Source organism: Spea bombifrons, chromosome 4 (assembly GCF_027358695.1).
Source record: "Spea bombifrons isolate aSpeBom1 chromosome 4, aSpeBom1.2.pri, whole genome shotgun sequence".
Lineage (NCBI taxonomy): Eukaryota > Metazoa > Chordata > Amphibia > Anura > Pelobatidae > Spea > Spea bombifrons.
The window spans coordinates 9,774,182-9,800,559 of NC_071090.1; the positions used below are offsets into that span (position 1 = coordinate 9,774,182).

At 38.4% G+C, this 26,378-nt stretch overlaps 1 protein-coding gene across 14 annotated transcripts in view; it reads right to left on the minus strand.

Annotated features, from left to right (window-relative positions):
- LOC128491197 (protocadherin gamma-A4-like) overlaps window positions 1-26,378 on the minus strand; it is a 216,430-nt gene that overhangs the window by 125,326 nt on the left and 64,726 nt on the right. Inside the window, exon 1 of one of the 14 annotated variants that reach the window (XM_053463453.1) lies at window positions 20,207-22,746. The exons of 11 other annotated variants lie outside the window; for them this stretch is intronic. In XM_053463453.1, the coding sequence (XP_053319428.1) occupies window positions 20,207-22,621 (2,415 nt within the window). In that variant the 5' untranslated portion in view covers window positions 22,622-22,746. Of the gene's footprint in view, window positions 1-2,691; window positions 5,140-11,639; window positions 14,299-20,206; window positions 22,747-26,378 lie in introns of those variants that run through there. 2 more of the 14 variants (XM_053463455.1, XM_053463443.1) reach the window with 2 other exon arrangements.

Below are 26,378 nucleotides of genomic sequence, written 5' to 3' on the forward strand. Positions count from 1 at the left end.
TATAAATATTTTTTTTTTTCAATAAAAAAATATATAAGAACAATGTTGATGGACATTTCAGGCCTCAAAAACGCTGCACTAGGGATGTAAAAAGATTCCCATACTTTTGGGCATGTGTGTTTTCTACCTACTTTAGGTTTGCTTAGCATGATTATGAAACTCAGTGTGTGCCTGAACTGCAATATATTGTGTACTGTCACCTACGTGGTGACAATTACATATAATAGATACATTTGCTATAGAGGGTGGGGGGCCTGTCAGAAAATTATTTTCTTAATTTTCTTTTTTTTTTTCTTAATTTTTTTTGTTACTTTCACTATTTGGTTTGGAATTTTTTGGTAAATAATGCGGCCAAAATGTAGGGGCATTTTTCACTTCTCTTCTCTCTCTCTCTTACACTTTTAAAATGTTTCCTTACCTTCTCTGCTGACCACTTCAGCTTCTGGCGACGTCTTCCGCATCTCCTTCTACAGGTTTTTTTCTTTTTATCTTACCTCTTTCTTCTTTATTCTATCTTCAATCCTTTATCTGGTTTCTTCTTTCTTCATCCACATCTTCAAGGACATAACCCGGCAACTTCTATTAAAATGGCGGCACCCTCCAATTGGGTAAAGAGGACATCACAGAAAGTGTCGACTGAGGGCAATGTAGCGCCTCTTGTAATGACGTCCTCTTCCAGTCCTCCAGTCGAGGAAGAGGATGTCACTGGAAGCACCGTCATTTTTCCCTCAGGTGAACTGAGGGCAATATGGCGGCGCTTGTGGTGACGTTATCTCCCCGATTGGAGGATCGGGGAAGACACTACTGCAGCTCCATAATTTTATGTGGAAGTTCACATCAAGTCACGAGTTATGTTCGCGGATATGTGGACAAAGAAAAAAAAATACCAGGTTAAGGATTGAAGACTGAAGATAAAATAGAGAAGAGAAAGGAGAAGATAGATGATGAAGAGGATGGGGAAGAAGATGTAGTCAGCAGAAGCGAAAGTGGTTGCCAGAGAAGGTAGCGATTCAGAGAGCATGAGAAAGTATATGGACTCACTCATGAATTTCATACGGAAGTTTAGAGCTTAGTGGGGGTCTGGCAGTGTTTTCGTATGAATCAATAAAATTACCAAAACTCTGTAAATTTGCAATTCGCACAAACCTGAATTCACACGTCAACTAGTCACCACTGTAAGTGGTTGTCTCCTCCTATGGTATGTACTGTACACGTGCTGTACCACAAGCTGGTTCCTAACAGTGTGTGTATGTCAGTGTGTGCATGTTAGTATGTGTGTGTCTCAGTGTATATTGGTGTGACTGTCATGGGGGGTGTTTGTGTATGTGTGTTAGCTTAAGTGTCAGTTTCTGGCTGTGTGTGTAATTGTCAGTATGTGTTAGCGTGAGTTTCTGTATTAGTGTGGGTGTCAGTCTTTGAATATTTGTGTTTGTGTGTCAGAGTGTGCGACTATCACTGTCTGTGTGCAAGACTGACAGTGTCTGTGTTATTGTCAGTGTCAGGGTGTGTGTTAGTATCTGGGAATGTGTGTGAGTGTCAGAGTCTCAATAATATGCAATGAGCATGTGACTCCATTCCCCACAATGATTTTCCCCAGATGGCATGCAGAGGAGGAGGAGGATGGCGGATCACCTCCGCTTTTGGAGGTAGGGGCCTTGTATGTGTCTCATCTGTCTATCCTCTAATTTTCTCTGTCCTGTCTTTTCTTCTTTCTTTTCATCCCACCCCGTCTCTCTTTTTCTCCTGCTTTCTATCCTGTCTTTCTTGTATCTCCTCACATTCCTCCTTTCTTTTATCTCCTGCTTTTTTGTCCATTTCCTTTCCTTTCTCTCTTCTCTCCTTTTCTCCTTTTCTCTTTCATCTCCTTACCGTTCTCTTCTTTTCATTTTTCTCTTATTAAAACTACACTTTGATCATACACCGGGAATAACCCCTTAATGATTGCCCAGGAAATGTAAATATGTAAACCCTAATGGAGTGTAATTTAACATAATTGCTTACTGAACTCTTCATTAAAATTGCAGATGTATTTACATTTGTAAGTGACATCAAACTTTTGACAGCAAAAAAAATGTTTTTTTTCTTGTTCTAGTAAAAGACTACTTGATCCCATGAAATGCAAAATATCTAAATTATTATTTCTCATAGGTTCCAAACCCAGAAAAGCAAAAGAATATCCAAGCATAAGTGAACGATAAGTATACCAGCAAGAAGACTTTTTTTTCAGAAATACTGACCAAGATATATATACAATATTTTATATCTTTTCATTCTTGTATATGAGTCTAATTCTTATAATTGTTTTTGTACTTCCAACAAACCCATTCAAAATTACAAAGCAACATAAAAGTTGTGTCACCCATTTTAAATTTCTAGTTGATCATCAAACTAATTTTAGTAAATATTTCATGATTATTTTTTGAACTTGTATAATATACCACACAGTTCCCTCTTTGCCTGAGACTAAAATGTTTCTTTCTACAACAGCAGAAAACATATACACAAATGAAATAGTAAGAATTAAATGTATTGTGGTTTTTTTTAAATTACTTCTTCCGTTACACAATAAGCTATCAACGGTACACAAAAAAAATCTCAAATAAAGGCATGCACCTTCTATAACTTTTACAATACAAAAAAATCCCTTAGCCATGTTGGCAATAATAGGATATAACTTGTGTTGCTGCTTACCTGGTTCATGTTGTTGAAATCATAGGTTCCCGAGAAATGTTCATCTGCATCATTTAATATGTCTTTTAGTTGAGGAAAATCTAAAGGTCTCAAAAAAGTGAAGTCTGTTCGATCTAAGACTGGTGATCGACAGGTCTTGTAAGTTGAGGCCCGTGATGTAGTCTGAACTTCCATATACCTCAATGTTCCATCTGTGCTCAGGTGAAGACTTGCCGGTTGCTGCCTCGGGAGGTCATTTAAGTCAGATGCCCTCAGACAACTGCAAATAGTTGTACTACTCTCTGTCCGTAAACACTTGGCAGTTAGAACAGTAAATGTCATGAGGGATACTACACTAACAGCTCCTAGAGATATGATCAAGTATAAAGTCATATCTGAATGCTCAGTGTTATCTGTCTGATAGTCTTGAGATAGTGGTGTCTCATCGTGGATACTATCTTCAAAAGATATAATCAAGGTAGCCGTGCTTGATAAAGATGGCTTGCCACTGTCTTTGACTAAGACTAAAATTGTTTGCATACTTTCATCTATTTCAGTTAACACTCGTATAACTTTTACTTCCCCTGTACGAGAATTAATTTGAAAAATAGAAGGGTCAGTGACTTCTAAGATACTATAAGAAAGCAGCGCATTGTAGCCTGAATCAGCATCTACAGCTGTCACTTTGGCGATCAAATAACCTATGGACACTTGCCGAGACACTTTTTGATGCTCAATAGTTTCTGTAGTCAGCACAGGATATAAAATTATTGGACGGTTATCATTTTGATCTAAAATAAATAGATATAGGGTAGAATTTGACCTACGTTTTGGGGATCCTTTATCCTCCACGCAAATGGGAATTTCTAACAGCTGAATTTGTTCATAGTCAAAGGAACGTTGGGCATAAACTTCTCCAGTCTGTTCGTTTATATATATAAAGGAAGATACTGGTGACCCTGATATATATATTTCTGAAACAGAAAATTTTAAGATGGAATTCTCATTCTCGTCTGCATCAGTGGCAGATAATGTGTACAGCAACATGCCTGGTCTATTATTCTCATATAAATAGGAATTGACAGACTGATGTGAAAACACAGGTGCATTATCATTGACATCTGATATATTAAGAACAATTACTGTATCAGTAAACATGGGGGGAGACCCTAGATCTGTGGCCATCATGTAGATAGTGTATTGTGGTATAATCTCTCTGTCCAAAGTGTTATCTGTGATCAAAGAATAATGATTTTGAACAGATTTAAATTTGAAAGGCAGTCCTGGTGGTAATCTTAATTGCACTTCTCCATTTTTTCCAGAATCTCGGTCAATTATATTGAATAGTCCAACTACTGTTCCTATTGGTGTGTTTTCTGGGATGGTTTTTTCAAGCGATGTTACAAATATCTCAGGAGCGTTGTCATTGGAATCTTCAATTTCTACCTGTATTACACAATGGCCTTCCATTACTGGAATTCCTTTGTCCCTAGCCCTTACATAGATTTCATAGAAACTAGTTTCTTCATAATCAATTTTTCCTTGCACACGAATTTCACCAGTAACAGAATGAAGGGTGAACAACTCACAGACTTTGCTAGGAGTGTGATGCTCAAGTGAATATTCAATTTCACTATTCTTACCCTCATCTGCATCAGTGGCATTAAGCTTTATCAGTAATGTATCAATTCCAACATTTTCCACTAAGCTGGTTTTATAAACAGACTGATCAAATGTAGGTGGATTGTCGTTATTGTCTAAAACCTGTACAGTTATTTTTGTAGTCCCTGACCTGGGTGGGTTTCCACCATCCAAGGCAGTTAAAATTAAATAATGTTCTCTGATTTCCTCTCTGTCCAAGGAATTTTCCAGCACCAGTTCCGGAAAAAGCTTTCCATCTTTTAGTTTTTTGACATTCAATGAGAAGTGCTGGCTGGTACTCATCTGGTAAGAACATACTGCATGGGTTCCAACATCTGGATCAATTGCACTCTCCAGAGGAAACCTCAGCCCAGGAGCAGCTAGTTCTGCAATTGCAACCAAGCGTTCAGCAGTAGCAAAGTGAGGTGAGTTATCATTAATGTCTAAAACCTCAATACCCAGTCGAAACAACTCCAATGGCTTTTCTATAATCAGTTCTACAGCCAGTAAACAGCTTGAGCTGAAAGAACACAGATTTTCTCTGTCGATTTTTTCATTTAGAATCAGATCTCCATTTTCCATTCTAATAGCAAAATACCTCCTGCTTTCTTCAGATCCCAGTCTAAGTCTACGTTCAGAGATTTGTGCAATCCTTAAACCAATATCAATAGCCACATTTCCTATTAATGTCCCAGGCTCTGATTCCTCTATCACAGTATAGTGCAGCTGCCCACATACCCATCCCAAGCAGCCAAGATAAAAAACACAAAGTACTTGCCATTTCCAAGTGTTCCAAAGGATTTGAAAGCCCATGTTAATTAAATATTTTTTTTTCTGAAAATCACTCCTCAATCAAACAAAACAAAACAAAAAAATATTATTTGAAAGAATCTCATAAATGAATTTAAATCCACCTTAACTGTTCCTTCTATTCAAATGAATTCATGGGGCTTTGTTTTTCCTACTGTTCAAAGTGAGAAAGGAAGGGTGAGTCATTGCCGGAGGAGGAGAGAAGGAAGACAGTTTAAAACAGATATTTTGTGTTAGCTCATAAGATTATTGGTTAAGAGATACTCCCACTCCTCCATGACTAAAATACTGAATGTATTATATGATACATCAGTACGTTCCGAACAGCTTGTATTTTGACAAATGCGTTTAACGAATCTAGATAACTCACTATTAATAAATTATTTGTATATATAGTCTAACCATTTTTTAAGCAGCTATATCAAAGTTCATTGTATTTGCATTGACACAAAAAAAGGAACTTATATATGTGACACGTTGTAATTATACATCACTAATTGCACTATAGTCAAATGCAGATTACTGATTTTTTTTGTCTGGCAATGGTTTTCAGACAAAAATTCTGAAACAGTGTCTTTTTTGTACTTCAAGCTAGTTATTCTATCCAAGATATTTTTTGATTATTTCGCCAGGACATGTTATGTACTACTAATGTAATTATTAAATCCCCGTCTGTTAAGAGTTATTGAAAGAAAAGGGTTAATTAATGTTATGAATTAAACATCCAATAACTGTTTTTGTAATATAACAACTGGAGCAATAAATGATGCACTTTTATAATTATTTGCAATTTAGAAGGTCAATAGCAGTCGTGATTGTTAAGTGCCTATTTCTAGTCACTAATTATATCTATTTCCCCATTTTGGATAAATACGTTTATGGGATGAATCAAGTATACAAAATGTGACAACCTTACACTATGTACCAAATCAATAAATTGACATATACCTAGTGCCTGAACCCCTCTCCCATGCTATTCCCACCAATTGGAAACACCTCCTAATTCAGTATCAGTATTTACAAAATACAATGCAAAACCTATGCACTAGAGCCATGTGCACGTACTATACACTATTTTTTTCCAAATGTACCAATGTATATTATAAATAAGTATATATATATGCATATATTACACATTTTGTAAAAGAGATTTTTTAATTTTGTATAACAATTAATGATGGCTAAGTTCAGCAAAAAAATAAATTAGTAATTAGTAAATTAGTAATACATCTGTAATTGCCTGGCTGTCAACCTGTTATCTAAAAAGCAGGACATAGGAAGGTTCTCATTAAGCCTCCTTGAAGACACTGTAACAAGCATATATCTAGAATGTTTCTAGCTGGAGCAGTTTTTTAGATTGATTTCCTCCCCTCCTCAGGGGTGGCATGTGGCCAACGATGATGAATCTTAAAGCTGACAAGTGATGTTTTTCTAATAAAAAATGTTTTGCCGCTCAGTAGGTGGTGCGAAATTGCTGATCGATGATTGTGTGGGTGATGAAAATTTGTGCTGGGTGTCATTTGACTGCGTGTCATGCATCCTAGGCAATAATATGACCCACCCATAGGAACAATACCATTACCCTGTTCCTTGTTAAAATTCCCTCACTGCAGCAGTCTGGTCATATATTAACTTATTTTCCTCCTGACCTTTTTCTATATACTGATGAACAAGGGGAACAACCCTAGTCATACACTCCTGCATCTGTTCTATAGCCCATACAACACTGGTCTCAGAGACCCCTTGTTCCTCAAAATCTTCTTTGAGTACATCTAACATCCCTCATGGATGTCAAACGGGGAAAAACCAGTTGAACTCTGGGGATCCTCTCATATTGCAAAAGCCAAAATGGAGAAGCCATGTCTGAAAAAGTAAACCCTCATTGCTTCCATAGGAATTAAGATGCTAAGAAGCAGAAAAGTGCTGCTAATCAAATTCCATTGATTAATTTATCATCAGCAAATGTGACCACCTCAATAAAAGTCAAAGTTTTAGCAATTTCCTGGTCAGGAGCATTCATGTGTGTTACCATAATGCCAAGGAGGAAAGACATCAAAAATCATCTTAGAGAAACAATCGTTGGTGCAAATCAATCTGGGAATGGTTATAAGACTAATTCCAAGCAATTCGCCGATGTTCCAAGGAGTGGACGTCCCAGTAAACTTAAGGTCAGACCATGCAATGTTCATAGAAATTGCAAAAAACCCAAGAGTTACATCTCAGACTCTAGAAGTCTCATGTTAAATGTTAATTTTCATTACAGTACAATTAGAAAAAGACTGAACAAGTATAGTTTGTTTGGAAGGGTTGCCAGGAGAAAGCAGCAAGGTTTAGGTTTGCAAAGTTGCATCTGAACAAACCAAGACTTTTGGAACAATGTCCTTTGGACAGACAAGACCAAAGTGGAGATGTTTGGCCACAATGCACAGCGTCACATTTGGCGAAAACCAAACACAGCATATCAGCACAAACACCTCATACCAACTGTCAAGCACAATGGGGAGGGGTGATGATGTTGGCTTGATTACATGACCTGGAAAACCTGGAAACCTTGCAGGCATTGAATCGAGTTCAAGCTTCTCCATATACCAAAGTATTCTAGAGTCAAATGTAAGAGTGTTTGTCTGACAGCCAAAGCTTGGCCAAAATTGGGTCATGCAACAGGGCAATGATCCCAGACACAACATAAAATATACAACAGGCTGAAAAAGAAACAAATCAAGGTTTTGCAATGGCCCATTCAAAGTCCAGACCTCAACCCAATTGAAATGCTGTGGCGGGACCTTAAGAGAGCTGTTTATAAACAAATGCCTGCAAACCTCAATGAACTGAAGAAACATTGTAAAGAAAAATGGGCCAAAATATGAGAGGCTGATAAAAGTCATAAAGAAAATTATTATTTAAAGTCATTGCTGCTAAAGGTGGTTCTACAAGCTATTGAATCATAAGGTGTACTTAGATTTTCACACATGGCTTCTCCATTTTGGCTTTATTTTGTTGAATAAATCATGACACGGTGTAATATGTCAAGTATTGTTATTCATCCGAGGCTGTTAAGGAGCAGATGGTTGTTTTTATGTCCTGATATGTAAAACCATAGAATTCAAAGAGGGTGTACTTTTTCATATGACTGTAAGCATGGAAGTAGCATATGCCAGTCATTTCTATCTCTACTAAACACTTAACTTAACATCCCCTTAAGAGTATGTTGAAATCTTTTTAAAAAGCTGTCGGTCTGAGGTTGATGTACTGAGGTTTTCAAAGCATGTATTTTAAAAAGGTTCCCTCATGAGTCAGGAAACAAAAAGAGTACCTTGGTCAGCTAGCATTTCTTTGGGGGTACCTACTTGTGAAAACACCTGCACCAATTACTTAGCTATGTTCTAAGGTATCCTTATGCAGGGGAACGGCTTTGGGATGCCGGTTAGCATAATTGAGGATGACAAAGATATTTTGGTGCCTGCAAGCCATTCTCTAATGGGCCTACTATGTCCATTCCCATCCTTTCAAAAGTTATAACTTGATATAACCCAGAAAAGGATAAGGGTTAGCTTGGATCTCAGGAAGACCAAAAAGCACAATGCCTTGTTATTGCCTAGTATACCACTGGCAAAAATAATCTCCTTAGGACCCACTCCTAAATATTCTCATACCCCTAGGTGACCTCTGGAAAGAAAGAGTGCATAGGCAATGTCTAAGACCTTTCTAGTATGAGTAGAAGAAACCAATAACTGTTCAACCTCCCGAGCTTCAGGATTAAGGTGTGTGTGGAATTCAAGGAAGCTTCTTCCTAGAATTAGGGGATGAGGTAATTTGGGTACTACCGCTGCTGAGATTTCAAACACTGTACACATTACAGAGACCTCTATTATGGTAGTGGGATTATTTACAGTACACCCATGTATACAAAGCTCTCCTATTTCTATGATATTATTTTTATTTAGCTGAGACACATTGGTTACATTTCCAGACACCAGAGTTACAGCACTATTAGAGTTGACTATTGATTTGACTCAATAGGACTACCACATGGAAGGTCTGGGTATGTTTCTTCATAGCTGGCAGGCAGATCAGTCCACAAAAGTTGTCAGGGTCCTCACCAAGACCACATTGCATTTGTTATGGTAAATTTGGGCATCTCACTTGGACATGCCCAAGCGCCACATACTCAAAACAGGATAGCTGGGTTTTTCCTGTATGTGCCACGGAGCCACTACTCACCCGCTACCTCGATCCAGAGGTGAGCAGAGGCTCCGGTGCGTCTTCTCTACTCCCCTGCTCGCTGACACAGAAGTGAGCAGGGTTTCCTTGGCAACGCATCCTCTCCGCTGCCAGCGGAAGCCGGCAGGGAGAGGAATGCGATTAAGCCTTGCTATGGCGATGCGTCCTCTCCCGCTGCCGACAGATGCTGGCAGGGAGAGGAATGCGATTAAGCGTTGCTATGGAGACGCATTTATATACAACACACATGTATATTTTTGCTCACAGATATACACATCCATGCTCATACACACATCCATGCTCACACACACACATATCCATGCTCACACACAAAACTGACATACACACTGGCACACATTTTTTCACACACTCTCACATTGACACTGATCTACACACTCACAGACATACACCCCCTCACACACTTACACATATACAGTCATATAAACATGTATAAAAGTCAGCAGTTTGCTGGTCTGGGGCATTCAGGAGGAAAGACATCAGGAATGTCATTAAAGGCATCTTCAAGCCAAGGAAATTCCATGGTTGAACCAAAAATGTGGACCTCGTATGGAGGGTTAACTACCCCTAAATATCAACATAACCTCACAAGTTATATATTAACCCAATAAATTGTCCATTTAAATCACTCTAAGGGTTAATGAATATAGTGCATGGTCCCTTTAAAAATGTTTTGTGTCCCAGAACCTCAGACTTGCATGTCACCACTTATAACTCAGAAAATAATCAGTCATGCAGTGCTGTGAAAAAGTATTTGCCCCCTTTGTTATGTCTTCTATTGTTGCATATTTGTGTTTCAGAACATCAAACTAATTTTAATATTAGACAAAGATTGAATATGATGGTCCCTTTAAAATTCCTTGCTTCCTCACACCTTGAAAATACATGGTGGAATAGTGTAGAAGTATCCCATATGCATTTATCCCTTTCACCACCTTTCACCTCTTAACTATTTTGTCCCAAAACATCTTCTTGCATTTGATTTACTTACATTTACTTACATCCAGTCAGGGCCAGAGCTGGCTCAACAACCACTGTTACATTACATTATCAGTTATCTAAAATGACATTTAAGATAACTGAAGAAAACCCACTTCATTTACTTAGGCCAAATTAACTTTTCTTGAAGAAAATCCCAGTGGTATAGAAACTTCATAATGTATAGTCAGTTTGGTGACTTTAATTAACAGATTCAGGAGAGTACACAGCAGTTTATATTGTGCACATAAAGTGCTCCTATTTATTTCAACAGGAGCTCATTCCTTGGAAAGAATTGTAGACCTTTACATGAAGACGGAAACCACAGCTGTAGTTTCTACCTCAGGAAAGTTTTTTTGTTTGGTTGTTTTTTTATTTTTATTTATTTTATGTACTTTATTTATTGTTTTTATTATTTGATATTTTTACATTTTGTTTAAAGAGAGAGAAACCTTACTATTCTGATCTCATTTCTAGTTAATCATGGGCGGATCCAGGGGGGCAATTGCCTCCACCAATAGAGATGGCAGCAAGTCATAGGCATGAGTAAGTCAAGTGTCTGGTTGTGAGTACCCTTCCAAGATCTGGATTTGGATCTGGATCCGCCCCTGCAGTGAACAGCACAACATCAGAACGTATTGCTCTGTTGTTCTGATCATAGTTCTTGTTTGTAGAAAAAATGCTGTTTTGTGTGCACAAGTCTATTCCTTAGTATATAAGTCTATTGCTTAGTATATTAGCACTTATTTGACCTCAATGCAAACGTTGTATTGAAGCAAACACATAAAGTGAAAAAAGACTGAAGGTTTGGATTTATCTCCAATGCAAAAGAGTTACAAACTCATAAACTGAAATAACACGAGAGAGTGAGAGAGACAAATTTTGTTTCCAAACATCCAAACCTCTGAATTGCCTCAATAATCACCCTGTACATGACTATTATACACTGATGCGCACCAATGCATGTGTTAGAAGCCTGTTTTGCATTTATGTAGCCTACTCTAAGCTAAAATTTGTGTGTATGTCTGCATTTTTCAATTCACCTGTATGCAGGAGCTGTGAGTGTATATTAGTGCAAGTTTTTTTCCTCGCTAAAGCAGAACATCCTAAACAGAAATATCAAATCTCATGGACCAAATAGATGATTCTCCATGAACGTAATATTACATTCTTGATCTTCAAGGAGGTACAAAAGATGTTAGCAAGAGTTATGCATATTTTTTTTAAAAACTATCACATTATTTATCTTGGTACTTGATTAGTAAAACCACTACTTAAATGATTTAAAGAAATAAACTTACTTGAGGAAAGCTCTCATCAAGTATGTCGTGTCCTAATGAATCTTTTCCAACTGCTGTATCATCAGTTGCTATGAGGTTGTCAACAGGAACGTGGTGGCTTGGTGTCAGGTTTGCAAAGTCATTTTGCCTTGAGTCAAGTGTCACACAAACATCATATGAGTATGGTAGAGGTAATGATTGATCACTGAACAGATAAGGGTATTTGAGGGAAAGCTGGGAATAGCAGGCCGCCTTTAAAGTCCCAGACGCTGTAGGTGAATTTGAATTTCTGCACTTGAAGACAACAATTACAACTGCTGTTAAAATGAAGAAAAAGGAAACAAGAGCAATTGCTATTACTAAATAGAAAGTTACATTTAAATCATTCTGTGGAGTACTTGGTTGTTTGTTAATCTCTGGTACAACGTCTTGGTAGTTTTCTGCAACAACTAGGATTAAAGTCACGGTTGCAGACATAGAGGGGACTCCGTTGTCCTTCACCAAAACCACAATCTTTTGCTTCTGCGTGTCTTGTAAGTCTCTTGCTATCCTAATTTCTCCGCTGTGTGGTCCAATGGTGAAGAAAGAAGGGTCAGAAAGCTCTAGTAAGTGATACGTGAGCCAAGCATTATGGCCAGAGTCAGCATCCACAGCAATGACTTTGGTTACCAAAGAGCCTTTCTCAGAAGAGCGAGGAATTAATTCTAATGGCATTGTTCCTTCTGTGTCCGATGATGGGTACAGGATTTTAGGAGCATTGTCATTCTTATCAGTTATATGTATCCTCACTGTCACATTGGTGCTTAGTGGAGGAGACCCCCTGTCTCTCGCCATTACCTGGAACTGAAATTCTCGTAGCTGTTCATAATCAAATGACCTCTGAGCATAAAGAATGCCGCTTTCTGAGTTTATAGAAATGTATGATGATACTGGCATAGATTCTACTTGGTCATTAAGTAAAGAATACAAAATTTGAGCATTCTCATTAAGATCTTGATCTATTGCATTAACCTTATATATGGAGGATCCTGGAGTGTTATTTTCTGTAATGTAGACAACGTAGGTTGATATCTGGAAAACTGGAGGATTGTCATTTACATCAGAAATATTTATTTGAATTGTTTTGTTGATTGAGAGTGGAGGAGAACCGTTATCTATGGCACTTAACATGATGTTATACTCTGATTTTTGTTCTCTGTCCAGCATGCTTGAGGTAATTAACTTGTAGTAACTAACTGATGAAGAAATCAGTTTAAAGTTTGTAGAATCTGTTATTTGACATTTGACATTTCCATTTTCTCCAGAATCACGGTCACGGACACTGATCAAAGCCACCACAGTTCCAGGCAATGAATTTTCAGAAATAGGGTTAGAAACTGAAGTAAATATTATTTCAGGTGCATTATCATTGGCATCAAGAATCTGGATTGATACCTTACAATATGAAACAAAACCACCTCCATCTTTTGCCTCAACAGTCATATCATATTTTTTGGTCACTTCAAAATCCAACTCTCCTTGAGTTCTAATAATACCACTCTGTGAATCTAAAGTGAAGATTCGCTGGACATCTTCATGAACGTCGCTAAATGAATAGCTGATCTGTGCATTAGACCCTTTATCTTCATCAGTAGCATTTAGATGGAGAACCAAAAATCCAGTGGGCACATTTTCGTTTAAAATTACTTGATATAAATCCTGGCTGAAGACAGGAAAGTTATCATTTGCATCTTGAACTATAATGTTTATAGAAGCAATCCCAGATTTTGGTGGTTTTCCTCCATCAAAAGCAGTTAGTGTTAATTGATACATACTTTGGTTTTCACGGTCCAGAGGTTTTTCTAATACAAGTTCGGGATATTTACTTCCATCTGTTCTAATTTTTTCTTCTAAAAGAAAGTGCGGGTCTGGACTAAGTGTATAACTTTGCAGAGAATTGTTACCAATGTCAGGATCTTGTGCAGTCCCTAGAATAAAACGTGCTCCAGGAGACGAAAGTTCACTAATTTCTATATTAAAACTATTTTTAGAAAAAATGGGTGGATTATCATTAATATCTTGGACTTCAACTGTAATATGGAAAATATTCAATGGATTTTCAACTACAGCTTCAAGACTAAGAAGACACTGATTATCTATCCCACACATTTTCTCTCTATCAATTCTGCTCTTGATATACAAATTCCCATTTAATGCATTAACATCAAAATAATGCTGACTAACATCAGAAACAATATGACATTTTCTAGTGGACAACTCCTTCACATCCAAACCCAAATCCTTTGCAATGTTTCCTACTACAGAACCTTGTTTCATTTCTTCATATATTGTATATATAATCTGACCATATGTAACATGGAAAATGAAAGGAAAAATGAAGGCTACTTGCCAAAATGTCCTTTTTCTTATTTCACATGCTATCTTCAAATCCATTGCTTGCTCTTATTCTTTGGTTTTGCTCTTAACTTATTGATATCCACAGACTAGAGATGACAAAAAGCTTTTTCGTATTCTTTAATAAATCAGACCCTTAATCCAAATAGAATAACAAAATCTAATGTTTCGTTCTTATCCCCACTGTCTACTGAACAGTTCAAGAAAGGTTCTGTAGATACAGCTTCTCTGCCTTGTTGGACAACAGTACCACCCAGTGTCTTAAAGAAAGAACTGCAGGAAAAATGTATGGGTAATTTAGACTAGTAAAATAAAAACGTTATTTTCTTTAATTTTCTGTGCATTATTAAAAAAAGCATGGGAGGCATAAAATTATACAAAATTGTTTTAATTATACAGTATATATATACCCTGTGAGCCCTGTGGAATTATCAGAATTTTATATATAAATTTGTCTTAAAATATGATAATTGCGTTACAGTTATGAACAAACACAATCTGTTTTAACTAATAAAGCACAATAAACTATTGTAATGTTCTTGTTCATACTGAATAAACCATTTAAATATTCACAGTGTGGGTGTCGGGATCCGCAGGGATTTGAACCAGTGTCCTTGTGGAGTCCAAATGAATCACCTATCGACTACTCCACCAGGTGGACCTGTCCCTCATTCAAGCACTTAAGTCCCAATATAAACCAGGCATTAACCTAATCTCAGTGCTAGAACATTGTGTTCCCGGCCTTTGCATTGTTTGGTTTTGATTCTTGTCCAAGCCGTGTGCCTTGCCTGAGGGCTTCCAAGCTGTGTGACCTGCCTGAGGGCTTCCAAGCCGTGTGCCCTGCCTGAAGGTTTCTAGCCATGCTCCTGCCGTGTGCCCTGCCAGAGGGCTTCCAGCCTTGTTCCTGAGCTTGTCACCCTAAGTTTATTTCCTGCTAATTCTCAGAACACCTACAGATGGCGCCCAAGAGAAGGACTAAGGCTAAGTAGAGCGCAGCCCAGAACTGGATGCATTATCAGCCTGCCTACGGCCATGCTCTGAATCTGAGCTTGCCCCTGCACCGAGACTCCTACCTTATCCGGCACCCAGTGTCCTTACAGTGGGTTGGAAAAAGTATGTGAACACCTAGACTAATCACTTCAACAAAAGCTAACTGGAGTCATGAATTAGCAAACCTGGAGTCCAACCAATGACACAAGATTGGAGGTGTGTTTTAGAGCTACTTTGACACTGAAGCATTATCAGTTTACTATTGTCAAGAAGCATCTGCTGGATTGAACAATGCTTCTCAAAAAAGAAATCTCAGAAGACCTACAATCAAAAATCGTTGATTTAAATAAATATGGAAAGGATTACACAGTAATCTAATATACAGTGAAGGAAAAAAATATTTGATCCCTTGCTGATTTTGTATGTTTGCCCACTGACAAAGACATGATCAGTCTATAATTTTATAGACCTACACAAGGCTGGAATGGGCCACAAGACCATCGCCAAGCAGCTTGGTGAGAAGGTGACAACAGTTGGTGCGATTATTTGCAAATGGAAGAAACACAAAAAAACTGTCAATCCCCCTCCCCCATGCAAGATCTCACCTCATGGAGTTTCAATGATCATGAAAATGGTGGGGAATCAGCCCAGAACTACACGGGAGGATCTTATCAATGATCTCAAGGCAGCTGGGACCATAGTCACCAAGAAAACAATCATGGAGGAGGAAACCTTATGTTTCGGGGGTGTTCTTCTGCTAAGAGGAAAGGACAAATGCACCGCATCAAAGGGACAATGGATGGGGCCATGTACTGTCAAATCTTGGGTGAGAACCTCATTCCCTCAGCCAGGTCACAGAGGTCCAAGCCGCATTAATTATGGCCTCTAAAAGACAGAAGATTCAGGTGGACCCTAAGCAACTGCCAGCCCCACCCTTCCTTCCAGGTGACACAGTCTGGGTGTCCACCCAAAATCATAATTTTAGAGTACCTCTATGAAACTCCTGATGACCTGGATTGACAATGGAAGCTGTGTATTTATGGATCCCTTCTTCATTACTATTTTGCACTTGGTTAATGCTGCTTCTAATGTTATATGCTTCTGCTGTTCCAGTTTGCTGATTTTGGTGTTTGACCCAGATTTTCCTGAGACCTTGTTCTTGCCTCCTGATTTTTGGTTCTGGACGACTTTTTCCTCAACCCTGTTCCAGTTTTACGTTTTGGCTGCTGATGATTGTTGCCTCTGATATGGCTTGTTCCTGAAGTTGCTTTCCATTCCCTGATCCTGTTGCTCTTGTCACTGTCCATGCTCTACCTAGTGAGATTCTAATCCACCTTCGTGATGAGGGCAAGACAGTGACTGAGAGTAAATGTGTCGGACAACAAATCGTGTTTCTCTTTCTTTCACATATCCACATCCGTGAGAGCGCAGCCACTAACCCCCTTTTGAACTACTCTATCTGTCCAAGCCAATCTTGTTTTAATAAGGACTTTTTTTTATAATTGTTTTTAAACCTGAGGTTATAGTGGATGTCTTTAAAGCAGCTAGCCAGAATGTGATGCCAAATTGGAGGATTGGTGTGTTGGGTCCTCTGAACTGGTGACCGGCAGTTAAAAAGTGGAGTGGCTGGCTTAGCTGGGTATGACTGTGGCTAGATCTACCCTGTGGTTAAAGGTTAACAGTAGGTTCCAGTTATCTACTCAGTATGGTTACACATTTAATCTATTAATGATTGTTTATGGTTAATAAAGCTTTGGCCTTCTCAATCCAAAGCTTGGTGTGGTGTCTTTATTTCTGGTATTACACTAAAGGGTCACTTGGCTATGCCTTAGTCAAGTGTTATCACAATGTACAAATTAATTGATAGTTCAAATACAGCCCTTATAGGGAAATATTTACACTATGGACTAACCAGATAACAAAAAGCCACCTATTATGATTCCAGTTATGTATTGCAGTTAGATGATGCCCAGACCTTCATTTCTGAAGGCAGAGTGGCATTTAGGGGGTATAAGGCATTTCTGGAGGCAGAGTGGCATATAGGGGGTATAAGGCATTTCTGGAGGCAGAGCAGAGTGGCATATAGGGGGTTAAAAGGCATATCATGGGGCAGAGTGGCATATAGGAGGGTATAGGGCATATCAGGGAGTCAGAGTGTCATATAGGGGGGTATAAGGCATAACTGGGGGGCCAGTTTGGCAAATAAATGGAAATAAAAACAAAAATTTCTCAATCATAGCTTTTATTAAATATGAAAAAATAGTTTACATGAATTAAAAAAAGAAATAAAAGTTTCTTACAAGAATATCATGAAGAATAATGTGATCAGTGTTTTGTTCTACTAAATAAAATGGAACTTTTTCATCTCAAAATGTTTGCAGTAGCAAATGTTTTGATTCCAAAATCAAAGGGCAGTGTACATGTATATGTGTGTGTGTGTAGGGGCAGTGTATATGTGTGTGTGTAAGGGCAGTGTACAAGTATATGTGTGTGTACAAGGGTATTGTACATGTATGTGTGTGTATAAGGGCAGTGTACATGTGTGTGTAAGGGCAGTGTACGTGTATATGTGTGTGTAAGGACAGTGTACGTGTATATGTGTGTGTAAGGGCAGTGTACGCGTATATGTGTGTGTGTGTAAGGGCAGTGCATGTGTATATGTGTGCGTCTAAGGGCAGTGTACATGTATATGTGTGTGTGTGTGTGTGTGTAAAGGCAGTGTATGTGTATATGTGTGTTTATGGGCAGGTGTGTGTAAGGGCAGTGTACGTGTATATGTGTGTAAGGGCAGTGTACATGTATATGTGTGCGTGTAAGGGCAGTGTACGTGTATGTGTGTGTATAAGAGCAGTGTATGTGTATATGTGTGTTGATGGGCAGGTGTGTGTAAGGGCAGTGTACATGTATATGTGCGTGTGTAAGGGCAGTGTATGTGTATATGTGTGTTTATGGGCAGGTGTGTGTAAGGGCAGTGTACGTGTATATGTGTGTGTAAGGGCAGTGTACATGTATATGTGTGCGTGTAAGGGCAGTGTACGTGTATGTGTGTGTATAAGGGCAGTGTATGTGTATATGTGTGTTTATAGGCAGGTGTGTGTGAAGGCAGTGTTTAGGGGTCCTGGGAGGGAGGCAAACATTAGCTTTTTTTAATTTTAAAAAAATCTCTGCTGCTGTGGACTACTCTTCCAATGATGCTCAGCCAGCATTATGGTGGACACCTGGCTGGCTGAGAATCATAGGAATTTGAGCTCACAGCTAGCATCTGCAGCTTTACTGTTGCTGCACTTCCCATGATGCTCAGCCAACATCATGGAAGTAGTATGTCTGGCTGAGCCTTATGGGAATTCAATTCAATGTGTTGGTTATTTTTAATATGCATGACTGTGCTGACAAAAATGAAGCGTGTTTTAAGTAGCGATGCAAGCGCGACATTTTAAAGTGCAATTGCTTGTATTGTTGAGTTCCGCAAGATTTTAAAAAAAAGTGTCCCTCTTTCACATTTTGAAATGTTGGGAGGTATGAATGCACAAAGAACGTGCCACTGTGGGGAAAATGAGAAACTGGAAGGACTATAGGTAAAGTGTTACTAAAAACAAAAGCCTTATAGGAAAACCCCCATGTCCTAGGTTTTAACATTACAAAAATTATTTTTCTACAAATATTATTTTGAGGCAAAGTATAAAGTTATCATTGTACACAAAGTGACAAACTAAGGAATGTTAGTTAATATGTTTATTGTATTTGTCAGCATTTGGTTATATCACACACCTAATTATGAACCTGAATTTCCCATACATGTTTCTAACCGTAGATCTGTAAAATGTAGGTCACAAATAATATGAATAATAATAATATAATGTAATTTATGCTATTATGGAATTAAACATGTTTTAGTCACAATGTCTATAGTAAACAGTAAATACTAAAAACAAAAAATATTTCTCAATGAATACCAAAGAAAATAAACTGCTGATGGGTAATAAACTCTTTTTAAATTCTCCTCATGGATGGACAGGAGAATAAAATCAACGCTGGCACTTTAAGGACAAAAGCCAATAAAAGGCATGTGTACAGTTGCCTCCTAGATACACGCCGTGCTCTTTTGCAGTGTGTGGCTGCACATTGTTGAGATATTTAATCTGCTAACACCAAATGTGTCTTCAGGACAACAGGTTTACTTTATTCTGTCTTTTCAAACAATAACATAGCAGACATCTTAAGTCAGGACATTGAGAGAACTTTCTAGTAACTTAGACAAGAAGGAAGTAGTATAAAAGGAAACAGATCATAGACCACTAGAGAGCAGAAGGAACACAATAACAACAAGATATATCGCCCCCCAGTGTCCTGAAGCAAATAGAGTTGATTCTCTTTCCAACATACATATCCCATGGGGAGATGTACACTAAAGCATGGGATCGGCTGCATAAGCAGATATAAGTGTACACCAGGTATTTGCCCAGAATTCCAGATTGCAAGTCTGATTCTCATATTCACAAAATATTCAGAGCATCTTAAAAAAAAAGAGTCATAAGAGGGGGATTGTCCACAGGAACACTTGGCAGGAAAGTACTCAGGTTGGGCAGACTGGATGGGCCTAATGGTTCTAATCTGCCGTCACTTTCTATGTTACCCATTTCTCAGGTAAAAAAATCATATAAACATAAAGGGAGCAGTATATAACACTCCGTGAGCTATGTATTGATTTCAGAGAGTGCATCCACTGCAAGAAGTAAGAAGACCATGGGCAGAACTGCGGAGTATCACCGAAAAAGTAGTATAGGCAATGTAAATATAAAACCTATAACTAGTAGTCTACCTTAGTACAGTTTAAAAACTATATCTCTATACAAATGTCTAGTCTGCTAATGTAGAATCCAACTCTGCATTAAAAACCACATTGGATATCAGCATAGCTGGGAACTCTCCAGGTTTTGGCCTGAGACTCCAGTAGAAGCACCACTTCTTCGGATCTCTGGGTCATCACCGGAAAACGCCAGGTTTTGAGAGTAGAGTTGTGACACTCCCCACTCCTCCACCCATGCCCACCGACACTACCAGGACCGAATCAAATAATGTACATCAGACACTTAAATATGAAATGATAAATTAGGAAGCAGCAACAGAAAGAAACCCCTAGTCACAAGGCTTTTGCATCATTTATAGAGGACCAAGTGATGATATTAATAATTAATTCACTTTACCTGTGTTAAACTAGTGGATGGAACACTGTTTATTTTAGAAAAATTTCCGCTTGTCAAATCATCAGTATCAATGAGATTATCCATGGGGACATTTTGGACTGGTTTCAAATAAGCAATTTCATTTTGTCTTGAGTCAAGAGTTACACAGACATCATATGAGTATGGCAGAGGTAATGATCCTTCACTGAACTCGGAAGGACATTTGAGGGAAAGGTGAGGATACCAGGCTCCATTTAAAGTCCCAAAAGATGTAGGTGTAGTGGCTTTTCTACATTTAGCAATGAGCGTAAAAATCACAGTCAGAATAAATAAAATCGAAATTACAGCAATGGCAGTTACCAGATAAAAAGTAACAGTGGATGAACTTGATGAATCCTTGGGTTGTTTGACTATTTCTGGAAGAAATTGTTGAAAATGTTCTGCCACCACGAGATTTAAAGTCACTGTTGCAGATAAAGAGGGGACTCCATTATCCTTCACCAGTACTACTACTTTATGTCTTAAAGAATCTGTATCTTGGAAGTGCCGTGCTATCCTAATTTCCCCTGTGTGTTGACCAATGATGAAATTAGATGAATCAGGAACATCTAGTAAGTAATAAGAGAGCCATGCATTATGACCAGAGTCTGCATCAACCGCAATTACTTTGGTTACTAAATAACCTTTCTCAGCTGAACTGGGAACAAATTCAAATAAAGCATTTCCGTCTATATCTGGAGATGGGTAGAGAATCTTAGGAGCATTGTCATTCTGGTCTATGACACATATCTTCACTGTGACATTTGTACTCAGAGGAGGAGATCCATGATCTTTAGCAGTTACCTGGAACTGTAATTCTCGTAGCTGTTCATAATCAAGTGAACGCTGTGCATAAAGCACTCCGGTCACTGAGTTGATGGAAATGTATGATACAACTGGAATGTTTTCAATATTTGCATCAAGAATGGAATATGTTATTTGGGCATTTTCATTTATATCGAGGTCTGAAGCTTGGACAGTGCATATTGACGCTCCTGCGTGGTTATGTTCTAAAATATATGCAATAATTTCAGAGTTATCAAAAAATGGTGGGTTATCGTTCACATCAGATAAAGACAGTAGGATAGTTTTCTTGGTTGACATAGGTGGATTGCCAGCATCTTCAGCTATAATTGTAATATTGTAATCAGAAACCTTTTCTCTGTCCATGGGTCTTGTAGTGACAAGTTTGTAATAGTTATCAGATGTTGACACTAATTGAAATGGCACTTTTGGCATCAGGTTGCAAGTCACTTCGCCATTTTTTCCTGAATCCTGATCCTTAACATTAATTAAGGCGATGAGCGTACCTGGCATTGAATCTTCTGAAATTGGTGTAGCCAGTGATTTGATCATTATCTCAGGTGAATTGTCATTGGCATCGATAATTTGAATTAATACGGTGCAGTGAGTCACTAAACCACCACCATCTTCAGCTTCCACAGTAAGTTCATAATTTTGTTCAACTTCAAAATCCAATGGCCCCTGTGTTCTAATACTGCCACTGTCAGGGTCTATGCTGAAAGTGTCCATTGTCATTTTTCCTACATGACTAAACGAGTAAGTAATTTGTGCATTAGAAGTTTCATCATCATCAGTGGCATTAAGGATGAGAACTAGAAAACCAACTGGTACATTTTCATTTAAGACGATTTTATAAACATCTTGGCTGAAGACAGGATAATTGTCATTCACATCTTGGACCACAATTTTAATTAAAGCAGTTCCACTTCTTACAGGTTTTCCCCCATCAAAAGCAGTTAAAATTAAATCATAGGAACCCTGTTTTTCACGATCTAGAGGCGTTTCTAAAATAAGCTCTGGGTATTCATTTCCATCTATGTTCATTTTCTCTCTCAGTTTGAAATGCTCGTTAGGAGTTATTGTATAGCTTTGTAAAGAATTAAAACCTAGATCAGGATCTAGTGCTTTACCCAAAGCAAATCGAGCTCCTGGTGATGCATTTTCACTTATTGCTATGTTGAATACAGTCTTAGAAAAACTTGGAGGGTTGTCATTGATATCTTGTATCTCAATTGTAACATGGAAAACATACATAGGATTTTCAGCTAATATTTCAAGTTTCAGAAAACAAACTTCTTTTGTTCCACAAATGGATTCTCTGTCAATCCTGTTTATGACACAAAGGTTACCATTATCTGAATTAATACTGAAATAATTATTTTTACTTTGAGATGAGATTTGTAATTTTCTCATTGTTAATTCCTCATTATACAAGTCCAAATCTTTTGCAACATTTCCTACTACAGATCCTTGCTTTAATTCTTCTAAAATTGAATACTGAATCTGTCCAGAAACAATCACACAAAGAGTCAGGAAAGAGAAAAATACTACTTGCCATATCATCATCTTCCATGTATTTGAATAGTGAATCATTTCAGAAATTCTTTGCAGCTGATGTTTTTTTTAATAACCCAGGTTCACTGAAAAGCAATTTTCAGGGTCCAAAATCAACATAAAAATCCAAAATGCAAGACAAAGATTGTTAAATGTGTCTTTGCTTCCTGTTAAAATCCAGAGTCTGCCTACTGTAAGCGTTAGTAGACCTTTAGATATCCAAATCCACTGCCTTGTTGGCCAACAGCACCACTCTGAGGCCAAACTAGAGAACTGCAGATAAATCATGAATTGTATTTAGTCTAAAATGTTGATATTTGTTTCATATTCAAAGAAATTGTATATTATTGTGATCATACATAAATTGAAGTTTCAATAGTGTTTCTCCATTAAATACATACACCAAAACTCTTTGTGACGATACATAAAAAAAAATTTAGCCTTGAATGCTTAAAAAATGGATTAATCTATTGATTCTTCGGGTAAGCACTGAAATCTGGAGCACAATATGTACAGATGCCTGTGAAACCGACCAAAGACTCATACTAGCAAAGAGAACAGGATTTGACAGGATTTTGAAATCTCTGTTGTGCCTTAACGCATATACTATATTATTCTACATATAGCTAATGGCTTGGTGGCAATGGTTTCAGCTTTACCAAAATGTGTATGAAAATTAAAAAAAACTATTTGAAGGCTCAATCTTATTCGGTAAATAAACTCTACCAACAATGTCATGTTTTTTTTTAAAGTTTATTTAATAAATCATTTAGGAAGCTTGCTGGCAGGGCGGCAGATCACACAGAGCAATTGCTCCAGGGCATTGTGATGGGCCCTGTACCAATTGTTTCAGTGCCCCAGCGTTCCAATACCTCTCTCCCACAAAGCGGTGATCAGATCACTCACTTACACCGCACACGCGGAAATGCCACTTCTCGGTGCGCAGTGTTAGTAAGGGAGCATGATTGCTGTGCATTGGGGGGACCCAATCTGATCGCCACTCAGAGAGGGAGCTACAGGCCACAAGGAACATGTAAGAGGAAAGTATACATTGGAGTAAGTACTGTGTGTATATACACTATATGGACAAAAATATTGGAACACCTGACCATTACACCAACAGAGACTTTGATGACATTGCATTCTAAATACATAGACATTAATATGAAGTTGGTCCCTGCTGCCAATCCAATATGCCAGAACTCAGATATTTATCTGATAGATATTTAGACATAGATGAATTTTTTTATGACATGTTTAATACAGATATTGAAAGTAATTTCGAACAACTATGGACATAAGAAACGAAATACAGATGGGAAATAGCCACTCTTAACAAATATATAAAAGATAGAATTACCCTTAGAGGATTAAGACTGTTTGGCCAAGATGACGATATATTCATGGAAAATGGAACAAAACAGATGAATGTTCTTTTACCCTAATAAGTTTACTAATTTTCAAACGGATAGGAGTGCTTGAGAATTTAGACTTATAGATGACACTAAATGAAACACCAGCGGCTGCCTATGTAAATTAGAAACAGATATGAGGAAAACAATGAATAAACCAAGTAGAGAGGGGACCCACATCAGCCAAAAATCTAACCTAGAGTCACATCAATAGACCTCCTGAATGAATCACCCTCAACCAATATCGAAAAAGACATCCAACGTTTTTAGACCAAGCACCCAAGCATGCACCAGGAGCAAGACTACAAGACTGGCTACTAATGAGAAAAAAAAGGAAAACCACTACAGGCCAAGAGGAAACAGAGATATTCAGTAAGCAAATTGAAGGCAGAACAAGTAACACATTACGCAACAAACCGGGGATATTCAAACCTCCCCACACACCAGCTTACCCTTAATCAGATAAAAGTACTATCAAAGGGATTAAAAATTGAATTCTATGGTTTTGCATATGAGGACATAACAACAATCATCTGTTCCTTAGCAGGTCTAAAAATTAGGTAAACACTAGACTTGGGCGCCGGCCAACTCTTCGTGTTTGTCTTCGTGGGGAAATTTTTTTTCGTATTCTACGAATATTCGCCCATTCCTGTGTTCGGTTCGGGCGAATATTCGTGTACATTCTTCGTGTTCATTCTTTTCTTAATTTCTTTTGTAGAAGGGGTTAATACGGGATTAACGCAGCTCACACTACGCAGCAGCTTTGGGGCCATGATTGTAAAGGTCCGTGCGAACAACTCTATTGGTCGCCGGCTGGGGCCTCCTCTGCCATCAGCCAATGAAGTGCACTTTATTGGGTGATGGCAGACGAGTCCCCTGCTGGCGACGAATAAAGTCGTTCGTGTAGACTTTTAAATTCCTGGTGCCGCAACTTGGCCGGGGAAGACCACTGGTTTCCCCGCTCCAAGAGTAAAAGGTCCGTACGAACGACCAATAGAGTCACTCGTACGGACCTTAGTTCCGCCGTCAGGAGGGCCGTGCGAGCAACTATATTGGTCACCAATTGGTTGATGTGAGAGGAGGCTCCTGCAGGCGACCAATAGAGTTGCTTGCACTGCCCCTTAACTCCTGATGGAGAACTTGGCCTTTCTCCCCGCTCCAAGAGTTAAAGGATCTTTAACTCCTGACGGCGAACCTACGGATTTCCACTCCCGTTATCTACGCAACATAGCAGGGGTTAACGGGAGCGGAAATCCGTAGGTTCGCCGTCCGGAGTTAAAGGGCCGTGCGAGCGACTCTATTGGTCACCTGCAGGGGCCTCCTCTGGCATCAACCAATTAACCTCTGCGATGCTGCGTACATAAGGAAGGCCAGATGGGGAATGGACCATGGAGATTAGTAAACGAAGATGAATGCGAAGATTCTTCGTGTTGTGTGTGTTCGTCTTCGTATACATTTTGCCGCCCCAATTTTGTTTTGGTATTCGGGCTGAACAACAAAAACGCACCCTTCGTGTTTGTTTTCATGTTCACCCGAATAAGATTGCACAAGTCTAGTAAGTACAATCTCAGATGAGCAACAACACATGACATATTACACTGTGCCATGATTTTTTCAACAAAAATAGGGCTAAAATGAAGAAGCCATGTGTGAAGAACTAAGTAGCAACTGAAATGGGCTGATATGCTGTGTTTGGTTTTTGTAAAACATGGTGCTGTGTATTATATGGCCAAACATCTATACCTTGGTCTCATCTGTCCAAAGGACATTGTTTCAGAAGTCTTGCGGATTGTTCAATCGCAACTTTGCAAACCTAAACTATTCTGCTATGTTCTTTTTATAGAGAAGAGGCAACCTTTCCAAACAAACCATACTTGTTCGGTCTTTTTCTAATTTCAGTATGTCATGAACTTTAACATTTAACATGCTAACTGAGGCCTGTAGCATCTGTGATGTAACTCTTGGGTTTTAATACAATATCTCTGAGCATTGAACAGTCTGACCTTGGGGTGAATTTGCTGGGACGTCCACTACTGGGAATATTGTCTTGAATGTTTCCCACTTTTGAATAATCCTTCTCCCTGTAGAATGATAGACTTTAAGTTGTTTGGAAATGGCCTTACAGCCCTTCCTGGATTGACAGGCAGCAATAATGGCTTCTCTAAGATCATTATTGATGTCTTTCCTCCTTGGCATTGAGTTAACACACACCTGAATGCTCCAGACCAGCAAACTGCTAAAGCTTTGGCTTTTTAGAGGTGGTCACAGTTGCTGATGATCTAGGGCATCTAGGGCATTTGATTAGCAGCCCCTGTCTGCTACTTAGCATCTTAATACCTATGGAAGCATTAAGGGTGTACTTAGTTTTTCACACATGACTTCTC